At 44.4% G+C, this 25,186-nt stretch overlaps 2 protein-coding genes across 3 annotated transcripts; one reads left to right on the top strand and one right to left on the bottom strand.

Annotated features, from left to right (window-relative positions):
- Positions 1-34: 34 nt before the first annotated feature.
- On the bottom strand, positions 35-1,001 carry LOC149340519 (peroxiredoxin prdx-2-like). The gene has a single exon (XM_089549331.1). The coding sequence runs from the start codon at positions 870-872 to the stop codon at positions 171-173; it is 702 nt and encodes a 233-aa protein (XP_089405457.1). The 5' UTR covers positions 873-1,001; the 3' UTR covers positions 35-170.
- LOC149340518 (dymeclin) lies at positions 974-25,186 on the top strand. 2 transcript variants are annotated; one of them, XM_089549321.1, is made up of 16 exons: positions 974-1,078; positions 1,450-1,607; positions 1,895-2,041; positions 6,597-6,718; positions 10,605-10,677; positions 11,120-11,245; positions 13,380-13,498; positions 15,326-15,517; positions 18,573-18,748; positions 20,518-20,643; positions 21,090-21,203; positions 21,456-21,550; positions 21,649-21,748; positions 22,782-22,964; positions 23,931-24,044; positions 24,468-25,186. In XM_089549321.1, the coding sequence occupies exons 2-16, from the start codon at positions 1,468-1,470 to the stop codon at positions 24,615-24,617; spliced, it is 1,977 nt and encodes a 658-aa protein (XP_089405447.1). In that variant the 5' UTR covers positions 974-1,078; positions 1,450-1,467; the 3' UTR covers positions 24,618-25,186. The 2 variants fall into 2 exon arrangements, with proteins under 2 accessions (XP_089405447.1, XP_089405446.1); XM_089549320.1 differs by having other exon boundaries at positions 1,060-1,198.

Here is a 25,186-nt window from a genome sequence, read left to right as displayed (position 1 = left end):
AACTTAGAAGAAATTATTAAGCCAGAACCCTGACCAGTGTTAATCACCTTTAATACACAAAATATGTATATAACATGACGCTCCCACAAAACAACACAGCCGCAGCGGGCTTTTTATACTAATGCATATAATGAAAACTCGGTTTGTTTCCAGCTAGAGTTCTTGATACTTTAGTTGACTTTGTTGAAATACTCCTGCGCATTCTTCGGGTCAGGCTTGATGGTAGGCGAGTCTGGCTGCCACCCGGCTGGACAAACTTCGCCGTGCTTCTCAACAAACTGGAATGCCTTAACCAGCCTTAGCGTCTCGTCCACAGAGCGCCCGACAGGAAGGTCGTTGATGGTTATCTGTCGTACGATGCCCTTCGGGTCGATGATGAACAGTCCGCGGAGCGCTACACCCGGGCCCTCCAACAAAACTCCATAGTCACGAGAAATAGTTTTGTTCAAGTCAGAGAGCATGGGGATGTTCACGCCGCCCAAGCCTCCGTTCTTGCGAGGAGTGTTGGCCCATGCCAAGTGTGTGAAGTGAGAGTCAATAGAAACAGCAACGACCTCGGTGTTAAGCTTCTTGAACTCGTCAGCGCGGTCGCTGAAGGCGATGATTTCGGTCGGGCAAACGAAAGTGAAGTCTAGAGGGTAGAAAAACAGGACAAGATACTTCCCGCTGAAGTCGGAGAGGGACAGCTCCTTGAATTCGTTGCCCACCACAGCGGTAGCCTTGAACGGAGGAGCAGGTTTTAGCACCTCGGGAGCAAGAAGCCTCGGTGCAACGTGGAGTAGGCGCTGGGCCTGGCAGCTCGTCCTGCGAGATGCGCTGGCTACAGCACACGAAATGCCACGCTGAAGCGCTGAAGCAAATATACGGGACATGGCTCCAAACCTCGGCCGCCCGGCGTCTACAAGATACGAAATGCACACCGCGTTCCAACGTGCCAAAGGTTGGCTGCAAAGGAGGCTATGGCTGCAATAATCTCGAACTTGCAACTCTCGCAAAGTCTCGTCGGCTCGTCACGTCTCGGCAGGCAGTTTTTGCGTGCGAGGACGCTGTAGTCGCTGAGCGGAAGCGGATATGTTGCGTAAGTGAGCACGTATCCACGCGTAGGATTTTCGGCTCTTTTACCGCGCCGATTATCCTTGTTTTGGCATTCCTTGGCTTGTCCAAATGTGAACGAAGCAGCTGCTGCTTCCCCTGTGAGGTTCGTATTTGTGCACAGTGATGTCAACTGGACAGAATGGCTTTGTGACGTGTTTCGGCACCACGCCTTGCCGCGCAGTTCGGGTTTAAAGGGCCGCCTACTGTGCTTTTGACCCCGTCCCGTCTCACGATAGTCCTCTGACCGTTTACAGAGCAACAGTTATGCTCTTGAGCTGCGGCTATTGCCACCTGATGTGTTGCACGATTTGTTGGGAATGATCCACCCTTCGAAGTAAATCCCTACAATTTCAGGGCTGATCTCTCGCCAACATGGGGACGACAACAAGCTCGCTCCATGATTTGAAGAGGAACGAACATCTACAGCGCTTCGTTAGTAAAGAGCCCATTACGCCAAATGACCCATTTTGGAACCAGCTGCTATCCTTCACCATTCGGCCGCCGAGAACGAGGTAAGCTAGTGACGATGATTGCAGCAGTTTAGAGTTAATGCACCATCTAGCCCAAATTGACGTTCTTCTAAACCATCTGTGGAGGGAGTCAGAGTAATGATTCGGTACTTTTATAGTGGCAAATTAGCAGTCTCTCTAACCCTCCGAAGGCCGTTTGGTCTGCTTGCGTTGCATAGAAATGAGCAGGGCATGCCTAGTTGCGCGCACGTTAAACTGTATGCTTTTGCCAAATGCATCGACAGCACAGTGCGCGTAATGCGATTTTGGTTTCCTTTGCTTTGGCACAGGGAGGAGTACAGCCACCTTGATGAATCCCTGGAACCTTTGATGGAAACGCTGTTGCAGAACAATGCAGTGTCCGGCAATTTTAGTGCTCTGGTCAGCGTCTTCCTGACCCGGGCCCTTGAATTGAAGGCATCAGCACAGTGCGACAAGTATGCCTCTTAATTCATATGTTGCACGGACTTGTAGAGCAATTGACAACGTATTTCTGGGAAGGAGGAACTGTTCGGATGAGCACTAGCAAATAAGTAACGTCTTGGGGCTTCTTATGCCCACAAACACACTTTACAGCTTTGTAAGTGGAATGAAGCAGGGAAAGCAACTGCATGAGGATTGGATGCAAATTAGCAAAGTGAACAAAGGTTGAAGGTCAAGATAAAATAAGAATTTTACTAGCCAGAAGCCTGATCTCCTACAATAACTATATGCAAAGAAAAAGCTGTTGTCTATTCACATAAATGCCATCATCTGTGCACATGTCGTTCACTTTTGCTGATGTACATTTGAGAAGCATGTGGCACTTATTTATATTGATAGGCAGCAGAGTATGACATTACGAGTGTGCATAGTGCTTGCATCAGCCGAGATGAAGGCTAAAAGTCACCATATGTCATGTGAACTGCATGTATGGGGTAGCTGGCAAAATTCTACGCAATGATTATGCACTACATTGGCCCGAGTGTCTTGAAATGGGAGGATAAAGAATGTCAAGACATTTTAAGACTTTATTTGTCTGGTAAAGCATCTGTGGCCTTGCTGGGCAGTGGTAGAAAGGGAGAAGAGTTTTGCACCTTGCCTGATGAACCAGTTTTGCGATGCACTCTGTGACAGCTAAGCCAGTCTTTTGATAAGGGGTGCCTGTTTATTACTCAGCATGACTCACAAATTGAATAAGACATTAAACCATTGCCTCCGTAGTAGGTTTGGTGGACATATTACTTTGCACCTTGCGTGGTGAACCAGTTTTGCCATGCACTCTGCAACAGCTACACCAATCTTATAATAAGGGGTGCCTTTATTACTCAGCATGACTAGCATGTTGAATGAGACTCTCAATCATTGCCTCCATAGAATGATTAGTGGACATTTTACTAAAACCACGTGATTGTTTTGGCACAATGGTTTTGTGTATTCTATATTTCAAATTTGTGCATGGTTATTTGAGCTGCAGCATAGAATGAAGGGGCAGCACATATAAAATGTACCGTATTTTCCGGTGTATAAGTCTCACCTTTGTATAAGTCGCACCCCCCTCTAAACGGCTGTTTATCCGGAAAAAAACATTAGTCGCATCAGTGTGCAAGACGCACCTCTTCACTCGATTTCTTAGAAAATTCGTTCCGGGTCACGCAAATCGCGGCCAGAGTTGTGGCAGCTGATAAACGATGTAAAAACTAGACAGTACTTTTCAAAAATGTTTATTTAGATACATACGGATGGTATGTAAAGGCGCAGTAAAAAGTAAATATAATGCGCAAGTGGAAAACTGCATCCATCATACCCTTATCTTGTGCGTCAGGCGCTCGTCACCGTCGGCTCAAATGAGTGCACGCTGTTTTCACAATACAGTACAAGGATTTTGTCCGGCGCTGGCTACGATGCGTATAAAGAGCAGTTCGTGCAATTAACTCTGGTGTGCCCCGCCATGCATCTGGTGTCACCATGCATGCGCTCGCTGCTGGGCATACCAGACGCTGCGCGGTAGTTGCTGACTCCTATCTAACTGCTCGAACCACTCTTTATATGCATCGTAGCTAGCACCGGAAAAAGTCCTGGTACTGGTAGCGTGCGCTCATTTGAACTGCTGACGACAAGTGCCGGACACACAAGATAAGGGTATGCTGGATGCAGTTATCCACTCGCTTGAACAACACGCTTACTTAACTGCGTCATGGCCAACGAAACGACAGATACGAAGCATGCCTCAATCAAGGCCTCGTCGACCTTGCCACAACTATCAGCGAAAAGACGATCCCATGGCAGCAATGGCGGACGGAAGTCCGGAAGTGATATGCACAAAAGCGGCTTGAAAATGGTTGAAAGTTGAAACGGTTGAAAGGTTGAAACTTGTTATTGACATGCTCCCATTTTAAAAATAACACATTTAACTCCTTAACTAAAATCGTTATAAGAATGTATAAGCTGCGTTTCGTTTTTTGCACGCCAATCTAACGTTACTTTGAGAGTTCCTTCCGAAATGTAGTTGCTGGGCGCAGCAGAAGGTGTCGCGTAATTTTCCTGGCCAGGGTGCCTGCCCTGCGCCCACTGATATCTTGCAGTTTAATATTTGCAAGTTGTTGGATTTAACGTCCCAAAGTGACATATAGACTATGAGGGATGCGGTAGTGGTAGGTACGGATGAGACTGCCTGGGTGCGCTGACACCGCGCAGCACATCCTTAACAGCAAGCAAGCACCTTTTCGGGCGCGGCCGCAGCAGCCCACATTTATTCCATATATAAGTCGCACCGTTATATAAGACGCACCGACAAAAATTTAAGAAAAAAACCGCGACTTATACACCGGAAAATATGGTACTTAAAGGGACACTGAGGAGAGCACTATTAATATTTTTTTTATAGTAAAATCCGATAGTTCGGCATGTCATGGCTTTGTTGCCACTTGGCCAGCAGCGAAAGATGCATTTATTTCTAAGAAATTTGGATTCGAAGTTGAAAAAGTTTTTCCCGCCGCTCTGATTCAAACTTGGGATTCTCCTATGACGACACAGGACTAAGTGACGTGAAACATGACGGGCGCATGACGTACCGCAGACTCCGTGATTTCTGGCGGCCAGCAGTGCGGCCTAGCAGCAGCCGAAAAGAAAGCTATTGCCGGCCGCACGTTGAAGGCATCTATCGGCTATTGCTGCCGTCGCTACAGTCGCTTCGATTACATTTGCACTGGCGTTTTGCCAGCGTTACGATGGATCTCGTTCTCGAAGTCGTCAACGAAGTTCTCGCAAATAGACACCTTTAGCATACCGTGTACCTTGTTACCGCTAGCGGTATACCGGGAGCCCGCCTACCGCCGGAAAACAGGCGCTGATTGGTCCCAATGCTTCAGGAGCGCGCGTAGCTTCCGGGCACGTGGCGCCATCTGGCGACGTCAAGGACATTTGCGCATGCATTGGCTGCGCCTCAGTGATTCGTGGCTTCTCGTGTTCTAGTGTTTCCAGAACCATTGGTTCTAGCAACACTGCTTTGTCCTATGACGTCATCACGCTTGTACTTGCGAGTTTGGCCTGTGGCGGTGATACCTGTATTTTGGTTCTTGCTCTTTTCTATGTTACAAGAGCTTTGTTGTCAGTATGAGTGGCGTTTTTGTAATCAGGAGGTGGTATTCTGTCGATACAAGCCAACTTCAATTTCTCCTCAGTGTCCCTTTAAAATCTATTAGCTGCTGCCTACAAAAGAGAGCAGTAAGAATTATTACCTTTTCAAAAGACCAGATACTACAAGACCACTGTTTCGCCTGATGCATGTATTTCCACTTGACTCTGTTCATGTATTCAGTGTAGCTGACATGGTACACTGTCATGGTAGCTGAATAACAATACATGATGATCCTCTGCCATTAGCCACCGCGGTGGCTCAGTGGTAATGGTGCTCGGCTGCTGACCCGAAAGACATGAGTTTGATCCCGGCCGCTGTGGTCAAATTTGGTTTGGTTGGTTGAGGTGTAACGTCCCAAAGCAACTAAGGCTATGACGGACGCTGTAGTGAAGGGCTCTGGAAATTTCGACCACCTGGGGTTCTTCAACGTGCACTAACATCGCACAGTACATGGGCCTATCGAAATTTGACCGCCTGGCCAGGATGAAACCTGCATCTTTCGGGTCAACAGCCGAGCGCCATAACCACTGAGCCATCGCGGCGGCATTTCAGTGGCGCGAAATGCTAGAGGCCCGTGTGCTGTGCAATGTCGATGCACATTAAAGATTCCCGGGTGGTCTAAATTATCTGGAGCCCTCCACTGCGGCGTTCCTCATAGCCTGAGTCACTTTGGGACATTAAATCCAATGAACTAACCAACCTCTGCCATTAAGCTTCTTTGCGTTGCGTTACCAGCATGCTCTACAAGAGCTTGCGAGCAACTGCTTTGAGTTACCAGTTGCCAGAAATGCTTACAATCGAAAACTAATGGCGTGCTCGTTTATCTCTATATCGGCAGACATGAGAGAACGTCTTATGCATTCTTCAGTATATCTGCTTTCACATGGCACTTTGCACAGATACAGGGCCTGCCTAATACTTTTTAATATCCTTATTGTGAGGTTTTGGCATCCCGAATTGACTCAGGCTATGAAGGACGCTGAAGTAGAAGGCTCTGGATTGATTTAGACCACTTGGTGTTCTTTATGCAGTGATATTGCACAGCACACAGGTGTTTTTGTATTTTGCGTTCATCAATATGTACTCACCACGCTGGGATTGAACCTGTCACCTTAGGATCAGCAGCCAAATGCCAAAGCTACTGAGCCACTGCAGTGGGTGAAAATATAAAGAATCAGTTTAGCAGGGCACAAACATTTCAGCCTAGATTTTTGATGCTCTACGTAATAGTAGATTGTGCCTTGTTCAATTTGGTAAGTAACCATTGGGAAAAATAAAGTATGTTGTGTATGTTTCACAAAAAGGAGTAACCAGAGCTATGTATATACCGTGTATGCTTAATAAATAGCATGTGTTTTTTTGTTTTTTGTTAGCAACATCTTCACCTGGCAAACGTACAACGCTTTGTTCATCATACGATTCATCTTGAAGTACTTTGTAGTCACAGTTACCGAAGACAATGTTGTCAAGCAGTTTCAGGTTCCAACCATAGGAGGTAAGGAGTCATCTACATTTTACAGAGAGTAGACCTGATTGCTTCTCTCTCTCTATTAACCTTTGAGGTCCGGCTGCATTATAGTGAACTAGAATACTATCCTAGTGGCGCGAACGGAAGGGCGCGGGCGTGCTCTTTGGCGTAGAGGCCACCAGGTGGTGCCACTGCAACTTTTTCCAGCGGCGGCGTCGCGGCTCCGTTTGGAGCTTGTGTATGTTTCTTCACGTCGTTGTGTCAGTGTGGTGCTCTAATACGCCTGTAGTTAATAAACATGCATGCCATTTGCTTCAACTAGCTTCAAAGTAACCTGATAGGCACTTTTTTTTCCCCGCCGTGCCCCTTTGAGCAGTTTGGCGATGATGAAAAACCGCGTCGTTGCATGCCGTCTGCTACCGAGAACGGGCAATGAGAGAGGCTCACGGTTTTGCCGGTGGGTGTTAGTTGTCTAGATGCATCTCTTACCAGGCTCATTTTGTTCACCTGCGATTATAGTTTGGTACTATGGGGTTTAATGTCTCAAAGCAACTCAAGCTATTAGGGACGCCGTAGTCGAGGGCTCCGGATAATTTCGACCACCTGGGGTTCTTTAAAGTGCACTGACATCGCACAGCACACGGGCCTCTAGCATATTGCCTCCGATGAAATTCGATCGGCGCGGCCGGGATCGAACCGGCGTCTTTCGGGTCAGCAGCCGAGCACCATAACCATTGAGCAACCACGGCGGCTTAAAGTTATAGAAAACTACATTCCTCATTCATCTGCCCGCGCGCCTACATGTCATCTAGTTTACGGAATTCAGTTTTTTTCTGAGGCGGTTGCGGCCTCAGAAACATATTGCCACGCGCCTAACACGCCGCGCGGCCTCCGCGCTGAGTCGAAGATGACGACGAAGCGGCGGTGGGCTCTCGTGCCGCGCTGTTCTGTTCTGTGTCGTGGAAGCTGGCTCCATAATTAAAAGAAGGCTCCCGGTCTTGTGTTCTTCCCGACGTCTACCTTCACGGCTCCTCTGGTCGTGACACTGGTGGAGGTGCTGGGTAGAGCCAATCGCCGACCCGCTTCCGCCGCCGCACCGACCCAATCGCCCCGACGCCGAACGCCGCATCGCCGAAGAGTTTCCCCCAATGCGCCGCTTGAATCGCTCCGACAGCGCAACACCAGTGCGCCGCAAGGGATTGTGCGAAAAGCTTTTAAATAGGTATTTTGGGCCGTACAGAGTCCTGCGCCGCCTGAACAGCGTCAACTACGAAGTTGTCCCCCATGGAACTGTGGTCGTCGGCCCTCAGCGTCAACGGCCCGAAATCGTGCATGTAGTGCGCTTAAAGCCGTACTTTTCGCGTGACTGAGCGCTGTGTTCACGCTGTTTCGTACCTTTTCTCCTTACCCCACGTGTGAACTTGACTCTCCCTGCATGTCATCTAGCGCGCACTGTATAGTTCACTTCACCCCCAGTCTTTTTTTTTGTTCCTCCTCCCCTCACTGTACATATCCCATTCCACATCGAGACGATGTTTGCTTTCGCGGGGGGGAATAATGCCACGCGCCTAACGCGCCGCGCGGCCTCCACACTGAGTCGAAGATGACGACGAAGCGGCGGTGGGCTCTCGTGCCGCGCTGTTCTGTTCTGTGTCGTGGAAGCTGGCTCCATAATTAAAAGAAGGCTCCCGGTCTTGTGTTCTTCCCGACGTCTACCTTCACGGCTCCTCTGGTCGTGACAATATTTTGTTCGCTGAATGTTACTCACGATTGAAAATATTTCCACCCCAATTTTCGGCAAGTCTTGCAATGTATGCATGACATATGCCAAGTTGAGAAGACACGGGAGGCGAGCATTATACCTTTATTGGCAAGTGCAGACATGTGAAAGAAAAATTGAAGTGAATATTGGTTTGATAGGAGGCACATTATTGGCGTAATCAGCCGAAATTAGGTTACATAGCAATGCCATCCGCGGAATCAAGGCTGGGCTTGTAGCTTTCCCAACAAGGTGCTTCGGAGATCTAAGTGCAACGACTCATTTTCAGGTACTTAGAAGCTTGGCGCTTCCGGTTGTTGCTGCTATTGATGCTTTTCATAAAAAAGTTGGTTGGTTTGGTTGGTTTATGGGGTTTAACGTCCCATAGCGACTAAGGCTATGAGAGACGCTGTAGTGGAGGGCTCCGGAAATTGAAGGCGGGTTGTTATATAGAAAGCAGTGAACTCTGCTGCCCCATTCTCACAGTGGTCAGGACAGCCAAGCCGAAGCTCTGTTTTTGCCTTAACCACCTGTACAATATCAACGATACTCTCTGCATGTTGTTCTAGGAAGCTAAAACATGTCGTGAAGGCATTTTTTAGGTCAGCTACAAATTTGTAGAGGGGAGCAGTGGGATACAGAAGACCACCGTTGTCTTTCATGCGAGTGAACGGGGCTAGGTTTTAGTTCCCAGCCGCCTCTTTTGTCAGCAAAAGCAAATTCAGGCAGCTTTCACAGCCCGTCTTCAGGGCACATTTTCTGGCGACACAACCAGCTATACGAAATATTAGCCGGCTGTCACTTGATGCCACAGTGCAGGTGACACCCTCTGAACCTCAAAACTGTTTGGGTTGGTGTGGCTAGGTATGATCCCGTACAGGCCTTGTAATGCAACATTTTTGCCATGTAGAGCAATGGCTCTGCGGACACTTTGCAGTGACACCTGAAATGTAGAAAATATATTACACAGATGTTCTCTTCCTGCTAAAAATACTGTGCCGCAAACAAAGACGCCTTAGGAGCTCCCGAATAACCGCTCCGACAGCCCGGAGCAAAGCAATGAGAGTCCGTCTTCCTTTTCGGCATCATGCCTCTCTGTAGTATATAGCACCAACTTCACACACGCAATACGATTTTCTCCGGATCACACACATCTTGAGGAGTCACGCCGAAACGTAGAACGCACACAAAACACTTCGGTTCAGCGCCCGGAGAGCCGTTCTGAACGTGAGAAGCAGCACGGCAGCGCAGGCTGGTGCAGGGCTAGTAAAAGGCGCAGTGGCGCCCCTTGCGGCGAGGAGCGGCGTTTTGCTTCAGCCGCTACGCTGCCACGCGCCTCCGTTCGCGCCACTAGATGAGTATTCTAGTTCACTATAGGCTGCATCTAGCCACTATACAGGGTTGTCCACTTCTAAGCTGAATACATTAGTTTGTGGTGATGTTAAATCGCAACTTATCACTTTCACTTTCACTTCTTATCAATTAATTTTCAGCCATTAGGAGATTACATTAATAGTTTGCCTTTGATTATCTCTACAAACTAAAAAAAAAATGCTTTTCCTGGTTTCGATGACTGTTGGCTTTATTTGTATAACACCACAGAGGATGACGTAAGACTGACGTCCTTTTTACTATGCATGTGTAAGAAGCATGGGAACCATAGGAGCTCCCTACACTGGCTGTGCCTGCTCATGATTGCATGTCCAACATATGGCACATGTTCACTCTGGAAGAGGACAACCCTGTACAGCAACACTTTCCGTATTTAATGCTCGTGACATACCAACACTATGGGTTCACAGGATCTTAAGTGTTCCAAATGAACAACCATTTTATACAATGTAATCAGTACTAATATTAAGCTCTTATTGTTGCATTAAGCTCACAGCGTTCTTTAATTACATAGCATTGATAAACAGCTAGTAGAACTCCACTGAGTCGCACTGTGCAGTGATCTGTCTTGCATGATGTATATTCCTTATTTCCCTTTCCTATGTTGCTTTACCATGCATTCTATAAATGTGTTGCGTAGTCCTTGTTCATGGTTATTTAATCTTTCGTTAACAGAAATTGACCCAATCTACAGTTCATGTATGCCTACATTTTTCATGTGCAATTTTACTTTTTCTCACTAAAATATGTGGGTTTTTTCAGATACAAAAAAGGATGATCTTCTAGATTCACTGGTGAACGCTCTGGTCGAAATTGTTGTCGATGTCCCTTTGCTGTAAGTTGAGTGTCCTTTTTTCTAAATATGGTGTACGTTTGGGATGACTCTACTGTTGTCTGCTATTATGTACAGAATAACTCTTGATATCAAGGAAAGTTTCAAATGCAGCTTGTATTGTTGTTGGTGTAACAAGTGTAGTAATGTAAACTTCGCATGTAGTGTTTCACCTGTGGGCAGTGTCAACCCTTATTGCAAGCAGTCTGTTGTTCCACTTGAATGACTGAACTGAAATGATTGAACTGAATGATTGAAAAATTAAACTTGAAACACTGAGTGTTTCAAGTTCACCATATTTTAACTGAACGACACAACTACTCATGTAAACTCATTTTCCAAGTATGTTGTATGTACTCAATGTTCCTTGTGCTTGCAGTTTAGTCGGTCTGTTTAAACTTTTGTGTCGGAACGAACCGAGTAATGGGATTTTATTTTTCCACAGGGATTTCACTTATGCTCTTCATGTGGAGGCCATCAACACTCTTCTCGTGCTGCTGTCTGTGCAGATGTTCTCGTCAAACACATCCATGAACTCTCCCATCTACAAGTCTGTGCTGCAAGGAAAGTGGTCAGTAGTCACGAGTGCTACTTATCTGATGCATATTACAGACGAATCTCGATGTAAAAAACACGGCTATTATGAATTATTGCCTGCATCGAACTGTTCCTAAATATCTTTAACAAACACGTGCAGTTCTTAAGTTATATATCGAACATGGTTTGCCATAAAACAGATATACTGAACTGCCGAGTTCCAAGCTGTGCCTGTCCGGGTGACAGGCAGCAGGCTTTGCTTCTTTACGTAAGTGAGTGGCGGTGGTGTGGCAAGCATTCACGCCACAGTTCATGCTTTGTCTCACACTTGCCGACAGTGCCACGGAAGATACAGTGGTGGGAACAGATGGTAGCAGGCGGTCGTCGCCCATTTGCGTCTCTCGCACCTGTTAATAGTGCTGTGAAACCAGCGGCATGATCAGTCGCAGCCTTTCAGTATCCATCCCGTGCTCACGTCGACTCCCAGGGAATGGTGAACACACCAATAGCTTTTGTTCTGGTGATCCATTTTTCACACGACACCTCTGTAATGTATGGAGGCCACACCCCCTGGCTTTTGACCTGCCGCAGCCGCATGCTGGTGGTGCTATGCGGGAAAGCTTACCTAAGCAGTGTTAGGCGCTCTTTTTTTTTTGCGGCCTCCACAATCCCAGTGAGTGGCTTCAACTTTGGGAATGGTCTCTCCCAGTTGCTGTCCTTTAACTGATTAAAGTGCTCATCTCCTGCATGAGTTTTTAGGAAAATTTTATATATTACAAATTTTGGCTGCGTCAAACTTTTTTGCGACTTTTTAGTTGTTTGCTATATCGAGGTTTGGCGGTAGATAGTTCAGGAAAATCTTTTCTTGGGTAGTAGTTTTGCACACAATTGATCTTCGGCACACATTTGGTTAAAACCTGCCGACTGGCGTGGTTGGACTTGTAACAGGCATGCAAAACAGCTGTAAAATTTAGATAATTTCCAAACACAAAGAGTTTGTGACTTAGATTTTTTTCAACTCACGGGTCATCACAAAGACCTTCATTTTTAACACACATCAGGCAACTTACCTTGCGACGAAACTAACGTTAATTCTTTAGACTGAGAGTGTTAGCAGGTCGTTCTCTTTAGACTAATGTTCTTGCAGTTCTTTCATAAATTCAGGATGTGTTCTGCATGTTGGGCCATTTCAACAAGTCTCTCCCATATTTTTTTTTTGGCACACGCCAGTTATGAATTTTACTTTCATATAATTTTTTCCTTGGTAATGAAAAATTATAATTGCTGTCAACGTTTCCACTCCGAGTGTTAGAGAGAGTACAGGGCAGGAGCAGTACAAGGTGATTAAATGTTTATTTTTATCTGTACTGATTTTTCTTTAAAAAACCATGAAAGATATGCCAGTACGGTCTGTACAAGTTAATTGTATGGTAAGGTCATGCGCTTGTTTTGGTGTCAGTACATTTTGTGCGCATAATTCCCGTTTCAATATCTTGAACAACAATGTCAATCCAGAAATTTTCAGAACTGGGTTCGCCTACAATATTGAATGCCTCCAATTCTGCTATATAATAATTTGCCCTAAACATAAAAATTAAAAAGGTAATTAGTTGATCAGCATCAATTTAGAAATTTTAAGAACTGTGTTCGCCTGCAATGTTGAATGCCTCCAATTCTGCCATATAATATTTTGCCCTAACCATAAGATTTAAAAGGTAATTAGCCGGTAGTTAACTAATAGTCTTTTAACTACCTCCTACCACAGTCGCATTATTCACCATGCTTTGCAGTCCACCTGCACTGACCACAGTGTCATATCTTTCAGGTCTTTTTAAAGAAAACAGCTGCACAGTTAAAATGCCCAGTGCATAAACAACACAGCTATAGCCCTGTAGTACCTTGGTCTTCTATTTTTGCATATGCTTTGTTTTTGCACTGTCTTTCCTTCGTGCGATCCTACTAACTTGTGGATCTAGCTTTCAGTCCTGTTGTGCACTAATTGGCACATTGCACATGCGTGTGTTCTCAATAATTGGTAATTGTGTCACTCTATCAAATGAAAATGGTTGGTGACAGTAATCTGCAGGTAGGTGGTCGACTGAGCACTCATGTTGTGTGGTACCACTAACAGTCCCCGAGGCCTGAAAGTTCGCTTGCTCTCTGTGCAGCTCAATCCATGCTCTGCTGTTCACAAAAAGCCTCCTCCAGAACTTTGTGAGGCAGGACAAGTGCCCAGAAAGCTACTACCGTTCCGAAGGGGGTGGAAGCATCATCGTTGGTCTGGCATGTGAGTGATTCACTCACATTATGGAAGAATTCTGTTTGCATTGAGCGAAGAGGCTTTAGAGTATGTAGGGTGACCTTTTACTCATTTTACAGTTGAATATATGACTGATTGGCTTTAAGAAAAAGTGCTTTTAAGAAAAGTGCCTTTTATTACAGTAGCCGACCGATATTTCGGACTCGAATAATTCGGACTAGCGCGATATTTCGGACTTCACTGAGGAACCGTCGCGGACCTCATAGGAACGTGTACATTTTCACGACCATTATTTCGGACTTCGCAGAGTCTAAAAGTTCGAATTTTCGGACTAAAATAGAGGCCAACAATATTGTGGCGATCGTTTTTCAACAGAAAGTTTGTTACTTCGGCCTAATATAGACGCAAGCGGGCATCGCCGTCACTACCAACTCATTTGCCGCCACCGTGAAAGGCGCCATCTTGGATTTAAACGGAATCGGCTCGGCGTGTGCAGCCAGACTGGCTTGGATAGGCTTGGCTATTTATTCTCTATCGTTGCCATTCGAGATAATGAGATTCTTTCCATTGACATCGAGATGGCCTACAAAGCGCGCGCGATCGCATTGAAAACGATACAGAGGGACAGCTGCAGCATCTGCCGCGGCTTGAACGACGCACCCCGCGGTAAGGGGCAGCAAACGCGGTAGACAGGGGAAAAGCGGGGGGGGGGGGGAGGGGTTGTACTGCATTCAGAGGCGTTCGCTTCCACTCGCGTTTTTCCGTGGGTTACCTCTCGATCTTCGCTAACATCATTGACCCATGCAAACTGACTGTTCTTGCTTCGCGCGACGAGTGCATTCATTCGTGGCATGACCGCGGCTGCATCTGGTATGTGATAGTATGCGGGCATGAGGAAACCACCGCTATGACTCAGATTGAGTGAGTCTAATATTATCGCTTGCAGGCGGAACATGGGGAGCGGCGATTTCCGCGATTTTGAAATCCGGTTTTTCGCAGAAAAGTTTATTTTTTTAAGTTCATGGATTTTTCAGACTGTTTGATTATTCGGACCATTTTTCCGGTCCCGCCAAGTCCGAAAAATCGGTCGGCGACGGTATGATAATTTTTTTATTATTCAAGCATGAAATATGTTTTAAGGGGACATTTTTTTCAGTGCATCATTTGCTGAACAATGACTCGCATTCGCAATTACGGTAGTGAGCTTTGTGCTAGGGAGTTAGTTGGATGGCCTTGCTTGAAATCCTGGTGAGAGTGCTTGAGTAAAATTACAGCGCGTTAGATGGATTATATTAATGAGAGTTGAAACAGATAACTGCGATGCGATTGCTGTGGAAAAATCACACTTAAAAATGTGACAGCTTAATCGAATTACCTGATGCCTGTTCACGTGCTGCGAATGTGACCAAAGGGGCAAGTAAAGCGCACATGGAAGTGTTAGGTCTATGAATGAACTGCAGCAAAAGGAAGGCTTATGTAACTGCTGTTTAGAAAACTTTTATAATTTGTTTGAATCTTCACTAATCACTCTTAAGTGCTTCTGATCATCTTTGGAGTGCAAGAGCAGTGATCTTTTCCTCCAACACTGGTTTGATTTTTTTTTTTCTTTACCATAAGCTTCCCTTGCTGCTAGAATTTGTCTTCAACACTAGCCTACATTGCAATGACAGTAAGTGCACACTAGTTACATTGCAGTAACAGTAAGTGCACACTAGTGGCGGGGATTATGTGTAGTGCTTATACCACTGGCTGCAAAGAAATCTAAGGTTGTCCCACTGTGTGGGCTTCAGCCAGGGGCTTATTATTTTTATTTCCTTTTCGGTTGCCCCAACCTATTTGTTGTCTGTGTTCCAGCGGGCCTCTGGAGTGTGCTCACCCTGGGCTATGGCAGCAAGGAAGAAGACAAAGAAGCGGCCAGGCTCCGGGACACTGTGCTCGCCCAGCAGAGCCTGCTGCTGCTGCTTGTCCTGGTCAACCACTGCACCAGTGACAAGGCTGTGACTGTGCCATACAAGAAGGCCCTCTTCTCCTTTGTCAACTCCCAAGGTGCGAATGCTGCATAGCTAGGCTAGCCTGTTCAGTCTTCCAGGGGGAGAGAGAAAGTGTGATTGTGTGACTGTACTGCGACTCAGAGAGAGAGATAGAGTGAGTGAATAAGTTTTGTCATAGATCATTCCCCTGCATGAAGCGATTCTTTAGTAACCTTTGCACACCAAGGCTGGTTTGTTTATTCCACAAGGGGAACGAGTGAGTGAACGAGTTCTGTCATCCTGCAAAAGAAGTGGCTGGAGTAGCTAGTGCATTCAAGCTTGAAATGAGTTTTTAATGGCCTAAAGGCAGAATCAAGTTCATTTTAAGCATCAAATGGCTTAGGGGCAACATTCTACAGATGTCAAAAAGTGAAGATAACTTTATGAACTGAAACAAACTTTGCAGTGAAACTTGCAGTGAATTAAAGTTGCATCGAAGCGAGTTCAGCAGTGGCAGGCAGCACCCTCAGAGTTTAAACTCAGCACTTCAACTTGTTGGGCCACAGATGAATAATGGTGGATGTAGTGTAGCTACATTTTATGTGATGCCTGGTGCTGCTGAGCTGCCCACTGTAAGCACTTAATACTGGTTCTAAGTATTCTTGACTGAGCCGAGGTTTTGAACCAAGCCTAGCATAAGTGCCAAGTTACAGCGTTTGCTTAATGTCATGATGAAATCTTTCACTAGTGTATTTGACATGGGCCTTAGGAGCATCAGCATTTCAGCTTGCTTGTATGGCAGGGTGAGAACATTAGGGATACTGCAATGTAAGTCCCATGTGATAAAAAAACATATTGACTGTTCGTAGTCAGCCGGCAAAAGGGTGAATTATGCTTGTGTTTATGAGAAATGATTGAGTAGGAGCTCCTGTTTATAAAGAAGTTTAGAAACTTGCAGTAAGAAACAAACATTGTGCTCACCACAGGTGTGACAGGATCTGACTTTTAACTGTGTGTGTGCTTGTACCACAGCTATGCATGAGTACAGTTTATGAAGTCAAAGGGACCTCATCATTTTTTCTTTATAGCTGTTGCTTCATTATAGCAGTACGCTACCTTGGTTGAAACTCTCATATGCTGATGGGCTTACCTTCCACAGCTTATACCAAAGACAACATGCCTGATGTTTTGTAAGGCATTGATGTACATTGCAGGAGATTTCAGCATGTCCAATGAGCACCCACCACGAAACTGAATAATATGTACTCTGGCCGAAAATGTCAGCCTTGCCAACACGTCTGTTTCTTCTGTAGCCTGCTTGGGCTTTCAGTGCCGAAAAAAATGGTTTTTGGCAGATTAATGTCTTAGAAGACAAATGTTTAGCTTCCATTTTCTAGGTGCGGAAGCTGATATGGACAGTTATAATAGAAGGTATGCGGCGATGATTTCTCATTTTGATTAGCTTTGCCTCGCAGCTCACGAGCATGCAGGCTACATTAGTTCTCTGCATCACAGGATTTTCTTGCTGCAAATGTGGATGCTTGACCAAACGCTTTGATGATGGCCACCTTCTGGTCGAGGGAAGTTGTTTTGCGCTTTCGTTTTCCACCGCTTGGGCATGGGAAACCAGCGAGATGTGAGCACTGCTGAAGGGTTTTAACCGTGAGGCCATGCTACAAAGACTGAAGTTAAACTGCACATGGAACCAGAGATACAGAGCGAGCTCATTTGTGGGTAGTGTACAGGGAGGAGGTTGGAGAATGAGGCAACTCCAGTGACCTTGGCATCTTTTGAAGGAATCATATTCTTAGCGGTAAGAAACAGACACAACACCAAGATACACCCGCTAGACTTCAACTATCTTTACTGGACACTTGTACGACATAAATATGTATCACTGAGCACACGCAGGTGCCTCGTCATCCGCATCAGGTCTAACTACGCCCTCCCCTCTCCTGCAAGGCATACGGTTGCGCAGATAAACAATCTCTTTTTCTGCCAACGCCAGGGAGGGAGTGCTTGCACACATGTCGCCCGCCTCTTGAATACGAAAGGCTTCGATAATTTCCCTTTCTTTTTTGTCGGCTCCCACATGCATCACAGACGTAGCGTCATATACAGGGATACAGCCTTTACAACTTCAGAAGGGATGTTTCATCACAGGCCGGTGGAGCTGAATTGGTGAAGCATTGCAGAAGTTGTAAAGGCTGTATCCCTGTATATGACGCTACGTCTGTGATGCATGTGGGAGCCGACAAAAAAGAAAGGGAAATTATCGAAGCCTTTCGTATTCAAGAGGCGGGCGACATGTGTGCAAGCACTCCCTCCCTGGCGTTGGCAGAAAAAGAGATTGTTTATCTGCGCAACCGTATGCCTTGCAGGAGAGGGGAGGGCGTAGTTAGACCTGATGCGGATGACGAGGCACCTGCGTGTGCTCAGTGATACATATTTATGTCGTACAAGTGTCAGTAAAGATAGTTGAAGTCTAGCGGGTGTATCTTGGTGTTGTGTCTGTTTCTTACCGCTAAGAATATGATTCCTTCAAGCCGTTACCAGCTAGCCCAACTTAATGTTTTAATGAAGTTTTTGGCATCTTTGTTAAGGTGCCACACGCTGTAGTGGCACATCATTCATCAGGCCATGTGCACAGTTTTCGCAAAGAACGGAACACCAGCGTCAAAACAGGCTGATGAATTCTTTACGCAAATACTCCATGCAAGTCCTTCTTGAGGTGGCTTAAGTTTTCTGTCTGTTTTGTGCATTGCTCAACAGAGGAGGTTGTGTGCTTGATTTCAGTTTGCTGCATCAGATCTATGCGGAAGTGTTGGGCGTAGTTACAAATGAAATACTCATCATGAAACGGCCAGTGGGCTTCGTTGGAGGTTTGTTACGTCGCATTGTAGGAAAGCTTTACTTCATAAATATTAGATATCAGATTACATGAGCTTCTATGGAAACTTCCAGGGGGAACAGCTATTCATTTGTTATATTCATTATTTCATTATTAGCTGTTTTATTATATCGAGGTATGACTGCACATGTGTGCTAGGTGAACTCTTGGCCTTCACTGCACAGCACATTACCTCAGTGGGTTGGTTGAAGCTGAAATGTGTGGTGTTTGCTTTGCACAGATGCTGGTGGAAGCGTTGAGGCCATTCCTTCGTTCAAGCTCGACTATGGGAAATTATACGACACGCTGTGCACCACGCTCAACAACGACCAGACTACGCTCCTCCTTTATTTGCTGCTTCATCGAAATGGAAACTTCAAGACCTATGTTCTCTCAAGGTCAAATATTGAGATGCTGGTGAGTGTCTTGGCACTCAAGCCTGATTCATGTTATGCTGGCAGTTAGCCTTGTGGTACAGCCTTTGTCAAAATATACAGCCAGCCACGTTTGCTCTTATTGAATGATGTCCTCTGGCCCAGTCTTGACACTCTGATCTCAAAAGTTTAGTTATCCATTGCAGTCAAAAACAGCATTCTTTCCTCTTTTTTTAGGTGGGGGAAGCAGTAGCTGCACCCTGTTTTGCCATGACATTTGCATTTCATTTGCTGCTAGGCAATGTAAAAATCACTTTTTATTGAAACAAATTTCACCCTCTCAACCCCCTTCCTGTCCTTTTAATTTCCTCTGGCCACAACTGAAGTGCCTCAGGCTTTGATAACTGTGGCTAGCAACCCCTTTTTCTTCCATTGTTATTTTATTTTTGAATGAACCACTAATAACAGAAATGAAACCAAAGCTCCTTCTGATGTGCTAATTGCTGGATGGCCTTAAGTGTCTGAAAATGTGGGTCATTTTCTAAACGATGGCTGCTGTTGTAGCAGTAACCTCTTGGTTTTGTTTGTCTTTCACATGTTTGTATTGTGTTATCTAACAACGCAGTGAAGGCTCAGATCACGCAGGCATTGCTTGGATCCTCTGGCATTGCACTGGCCATGATGGCCCTCTTCAGGCATTTTTTTTTTTTTTTTACCAGCCGTTTGCTAGTTTTCGCTGGATGTGTGTCTCTTCTGATTCGAGCCACTATTCAACTGTTGCCCCCCCCCCCCTCGTTTCTGGGCTCTAGAATTTTTTCATTTTAACTATTGTCTCACTATGAACAGTGAAGGTCATTTCCACAGATGCCATATTGTGTCAAAGCTAAATACTCTTCTAGCACTGCTTGGCAGTTGGTCTGTGTTAGCAAATATTTGGCTTCAATCTTGGCTAGTCCTTGCCGGCTTATTCGTCTTCGCATGAGCTCCTGTTCTGTCAGCCTTTCCTGTCATGTGTACATAGTAAAGCGCCTCAATAAGTCTTCCAGTTGTTGGTGACTGTAAACTGGATCTAGAATAACTGGTTATCAAAAGGCTGAGTGACTGCATACACGGGGAAATAATAACGACACCTTCTTGCCTAAAGTGCCTGTAAATGCCTTTTTTTACTGCAGAAAAATAGTCATGCAAACAGCTTCACCAAATGCATGACCCAGCTGTCATTTTTTTCTCAGCCAACTCTTTGTAAAAACAGAAGACCACCTTCTTGTCATTGACCGTTGTGTGAAGACCATCTTGACCATTCCTATGTGCTTTAAAGTAGTGCTGAAGTTAGCTCGCATTGTCCACGACGTGTTGACAACAGTGCCTCATTTGGTGCTTTCTGGATGTCATGTAAAGCAAGGGATTTTTTTAATTGTGTATTGATTATTGAAGCAGTGTTGATTTGTGTCCCAGTGCGAGCATGCTGTGCAACATTTCCAATTATTCTTTGGTATGTGGGAAAAATGGTTTGTAACCTCTTGGCAGTGGAACTTTACGTAATTAAAATGAGGCTATGAATAAATAGTGCCCATGTAAGCTTTCCACTAAAATTACAATACTCATTGTGGCAGCTCTGTAACCAAAATTAAGGCAAAAGTTTTGGAACCCAAGGCATGAGCAAGATCACAAATCAGTGGTTTTTTTGTTTGTGCTAAAGCTACAAAAAGGAACTTGCACAAAGTACTCGTCAACTGTATCTGTATGCTACACAATGCACAGGTCATGAAAGTGTGCATACTGAATACTGTGGATATCTTTTCCCTGCTGCAGATGATGCCTATTCTGAAGATCTTGTACGAGGCACCTGAGAGGACATCACACCACATCTACATGTCTCTTATTGTGCTCTTGATACTTAGTGAGGACGACCTGTTCAATGAAGCAGTCCACGACATTGTAAGACTATTACTGCTGTCTTCTGTGATACATTCTGTGGCATGAGATGTGAATAATACCTTACCACAGTTTTGTAGCCTAGGTCGTCCGCAGATAAATGGAACCACCCCTCCCCGCAGGAACCCCCCACCCCTTTTTTCTGTTATTCTGAAATGCTAAACATTTGTATTGTGAACTCCTTACTGTCCTGCGAGTTTTTTTTTCTCAAAGCATTCAAGGTAGCACTTTATAATGTTATTCTTCATATCAAAATTGAAAGTGTCAGTAGCTGTCATACTCAGAAATCCAATTCTCCATTATGCATGCCTGGTCACTGTGTGAAACATGCTCGAAGCAGTTTTTTATGCATTTGTTTATTGCTTACTGCGAAAGCACCTATGAGCGTTTTTGAGAAAAGTTCCTTTGTGCTCAGTATTTGATGAAGTGACAACTTTTTTACTTTGCAGACACTGAAGAACATCTCATGGTACACAGAGAGATCGTTGTCTGAAATTTCACTTGGAGGACTGCTGATCCTAGTCGTTATACGAACCATCCACTTTAACATGACACGCATGAGGGTAATATCCTCTTTTCATTGTGGTTTGTTTGCTTTACAAAGGAATAATGTTTGCTGAGGCTTTGAATCACTAGCTTAATTCCAAATTCTCAGGCGAAAGTTTGTGAATCTTATATTGTTAGAAAGCAGATGAGAAGAGCCTATCTAGTAGTATTTGTAATAAATGTACTTTACTTATAAACAATATGTACAGTACTTGATTCAGTGTTGCCAAAATATTATGCATGTTTTATTTTGCATTTTTATTATACAGGACAAGTACCTGCACACAAATTGTCTTGCTGCCTTGGCAAATATGTCCAGTCATTTCAAGAATTTGCACCCATATGTCTGCCAGAGGTTTGTCAGGTCTGTACTGTTTATTATACTGGTATGCACTTTTCATTCAGCTTCAGTGGTAGCCCTGTCACCGTACTCATGTTTCTGTTTTTCCACTTCTCTTTCAGTTTGTTTGAAACACTGTCTAAAAGGCTGTCAAAAGTAATGGATCAAATCCAGAACAACCCTGACTTGAAGTCAAATGACGATGATTTTTCAACAGATCTGGTAAGTGACTAACATGTTTTTATCTTTCATCATGTAGTTGTAGCTGAGTAGTTTTTCTGTGTACTGATGTCTGAGCCTTCTTGAACAGAGTCATCTGAGTGATTTAACCGCGGCATAAAAAAGAAAAGCAAAGCATTGAATGAAGGTGCACAGAAATCACTACTTGTAATTTTTACCTGGAAGGCTTGCTACTCGCTTGCATTTAATTGACGTTATATTGATTAAGGTGTAAAGTTGTCATTCATTTACGCTACCATAACCAACGAAGTTTGAGAACATCTTACTTGGCTTCTGCACCTCTAATCCAAACACTACCTCTTTATTTGTGTTTCCTTGTCACTTTTAATGATGCTAATACATGCTTTGTTGAAGCATATCACTCTCTTGTGTGGGAAATTTTATTAATTCACCTAACTGATGTTTTTCTTTTGCTAAACCTTATGCATGCTAGTAGTTTGATGTACCAGTGCTGCCTGTGTTTTGTTCTAACTATCAAATGCCATTCATCTGCCATGCTATGGCCAAGCACTCTTAAACAAAGCTAGTGCATCTTTTTGTTGAAAGTGAGAAATTTGTGTTGTACAACAAAATTTGATAGCAGGGCTACATTTTTCTATTTGTTGCCAAAGATCCTCCGCGCGAAGGAGGCAGCGGGTTCAATGCCCCCGGTGCAGGTGGCGAAATGTTACCCAGGTTGGCCTGCCCTAGACGGGCTGTCGCATATGCCCGTCTTCCTTCGCACGGAGGATATTCTATTTGTTAAATTCTACACAACTGGTCAGGTTGTTACGAAGCTATGTCTGTAAGAAACATTTTTAAGCTAGTATGACAGTGTGTTGAAGGTAACATATTTGTATGGTCTGTGGTAAAATGTAGGTCATATAAATGTAATAGGAGCTGATGAGGAGCAGTTTTAGTGCACTCACTCTGCTTCGATTGTGGTGCGCATTATGTAGGCTATGGGTCAGTATGTTATGTCTGCCACTTACTCAGAGAGATGCCCTTTGTGATGTTTTTCATGCATATTGTGCAGCTTCAAGACTTGTCGATCCTGGAAGAGGTGCTTCGCATGATCCTGGAGATCATCAACTCCTGCCTGTCCAACCAGCTGCAGAGCAATCCAAACCTGCTCTACTCACTACTGTACAAGCGGCATATTTTTGAGCCTTTCCGACTACACCCCACTTTTCAGGACGTCGTTCAGAACTTGGACACGGTGAGCGATAGTGGTCTCTGCATGGCATCTGTGTGGAATTTTATTTGGCGACAGTACACAGTCCTCTTGACTGCTGTTATTATGTTGGTAAGCTTTTGTTTGGGCTGCATAATGTAGTTTCAGCCATAATAATACAGAGCGCACATCAGCGATTAAGCTCCTCTCGTACCTTACTTATTGAAGATAAGGAGGTACTTAATACAAATGCTAATGGATGTCACGGGCGTGCTCACATATAACCTTTTGCGGAACGTGCAAGAGAACATCAAATGCCTAATTGGGCTCTATATTATTTTGGCTGCACCCGGACATATACCAGCTGTGGCATTGCCAATAATGACAGGTTTAAATGCTTCTTGTTTAAAAAAAAAAGGAGCTTATTTATGCTCAGATTTTTACTCGGGAGTTCGCATTTTGGAGTAGGTTTTGTGTAGTGCCATATTCTATCATGCCTGATATATTTAAAGCAAATAATCCTTGCTCTGCAATGGTGGTAATTTAAATATCCCTTTCTCCATTTATTTTTTTTTTGGCAGCCACTTTGTTGAGTTAGCGAGAGTTTTGCAAAAGCAGTCATCTAATGCAGGCTAGACTGTGGAATCAAGCTGACATTAAATTGTAATTTTTAACACCAGGAGTGCTTGTATTCATGTTGTGAATTTGCTAAGGTTAATTGCCAAAAGAAATGCATAGGAGAAGGAAAAAAGCAGTATTATTCTTTATATAAATGAGGAGAATACCGGTTAGGTGATCACTGTTGCTCTTCCCTTTTAATTGGGGTTTGCTCACACTTTTTTGGAATGTTTCCTTGCCTAAAGCTTGTGAAGCTGCATTGTGAAAGCATTCAAAACGAAGTTTTTCTGAGCTAAAAGTATCAGTAGAAAGTTATATTCCAGCCCTTTCTGCTCTGATGCACTGCTTTGTTAACTGCTGTTGTCGCGTTGCTTTATGCCTTGCAACTGCCAGGTTCTTTCATATTTCTCATCCCGTCTCGAGTCCCCTGAGAAGCACGTTTCTGTGAGTGAAGTGATGGAGTCGATCAAGGAGGCAGCTCTACATTGGCCCACTGATAGGCTAAAGGTGAGATCTGTACACCTGCACTTTTGCACACACTCTTACTGATTAGTTGTTAATAAACAGATTCACAACAGCGCTACGGAACGAGGACAGAAGGAACACGAAAAACACAGGACGGGCGCTGATTAGTTGTGCAGAAAAAAAACATTTTCAATGTCTTTTTAAGAATCAAATTCTTCTGTCGTGTGCTTTTGGCCCCTTTATTCTATTCAAGTGACTTTATACTCTCGAGAAGGTTGTATACACAGTATTATACCCATTGTCATATTAAGTAGTACTTTCGGGTAGCTTTTTCTGTGTGAAGTATTTGCATATCAGTTAATTGAAGGTGAAAATATTTAATAGTTGCTGTTCTAGTTTACTTTGTCAATCATGGTGCTTCACTTCGCTTTTGCAATTGTTCCCATGTGCTGAACTAAATTGCAGAAGTTTCCTGATCTCAAGTTCCGCTATGTGGAAGAGTCGCAGCCTGAAGAATTCTTCATCCCATATGTGTGGACCATTGTGTACAAGAGCTCTGGAATTCCGTGGAGTACCAAGAACCTGATCCTTTTCAATCCAAACAAGGACCTATAGCACGAAAAGGCAGCTATGAAGGCTATTTATTTTTGGAGAAACTGGGGAGAAAGCCGAGAAGTTGCTTTTGTTAAAGCTCCATAGATGTACATATCAAACATTAGAAAAAACTGTCAGTTTTATCTTGCACTGCACACTTCGTGTTACATTGTTTTGTAGTACGAGTCTCTCTGGAAGGGCCTGCATGGCTTTTGTTTTATTTTACGCTTTATGGTCGAAAGGTAAAGAAGAAAGGCGGATGAGGCGTTCTTTACCTCGGAAATCAGATAGAGTGAACTTTTATGAACTGAATGTTTGAATGCATCGCCTTGCTAACTGTTTGTTGTTGAAAAGCTGCACTGTTGTAATTACTCTTTGAAAGTAAAGTTGCTTTGTTTTAATAATTTAATGGTTATATTTTACTAATGAAGGAGCATATGGGGTACATGTTTTCTTGACACACTTTGTGCGTGCTGGCGTGCAGACATGTATCTGTATGTGCAGGGCGTAGTACGTGGGTGGTGTTCATGCCCGAGTGTTTTTGATGATGACATTGTTTTCCTTAATAAATCTGTGCTGAATTTATATAA

Source organism: Amblyomma mixtum, chromosome 6, assembly GCF_055824585.1.
Source record: "Amblyomma mixtum isolate Tamu chromosome 6, ASM5582458v1, whole genome shotgun sequence".
Classification (NCBI taxonomy): domain Eukaryota; kingdom Metazoa; phylum Arthropoda; class Arachnida; order Ixodida; family Ixodidae; genus Amblyomma; species Amblyomma mixtum.
The sequence above is the reverse complement of the archived record's forward strand: the minus strand, read 5'-3'. Positions and strand labels throughout refer to the sequence as shown.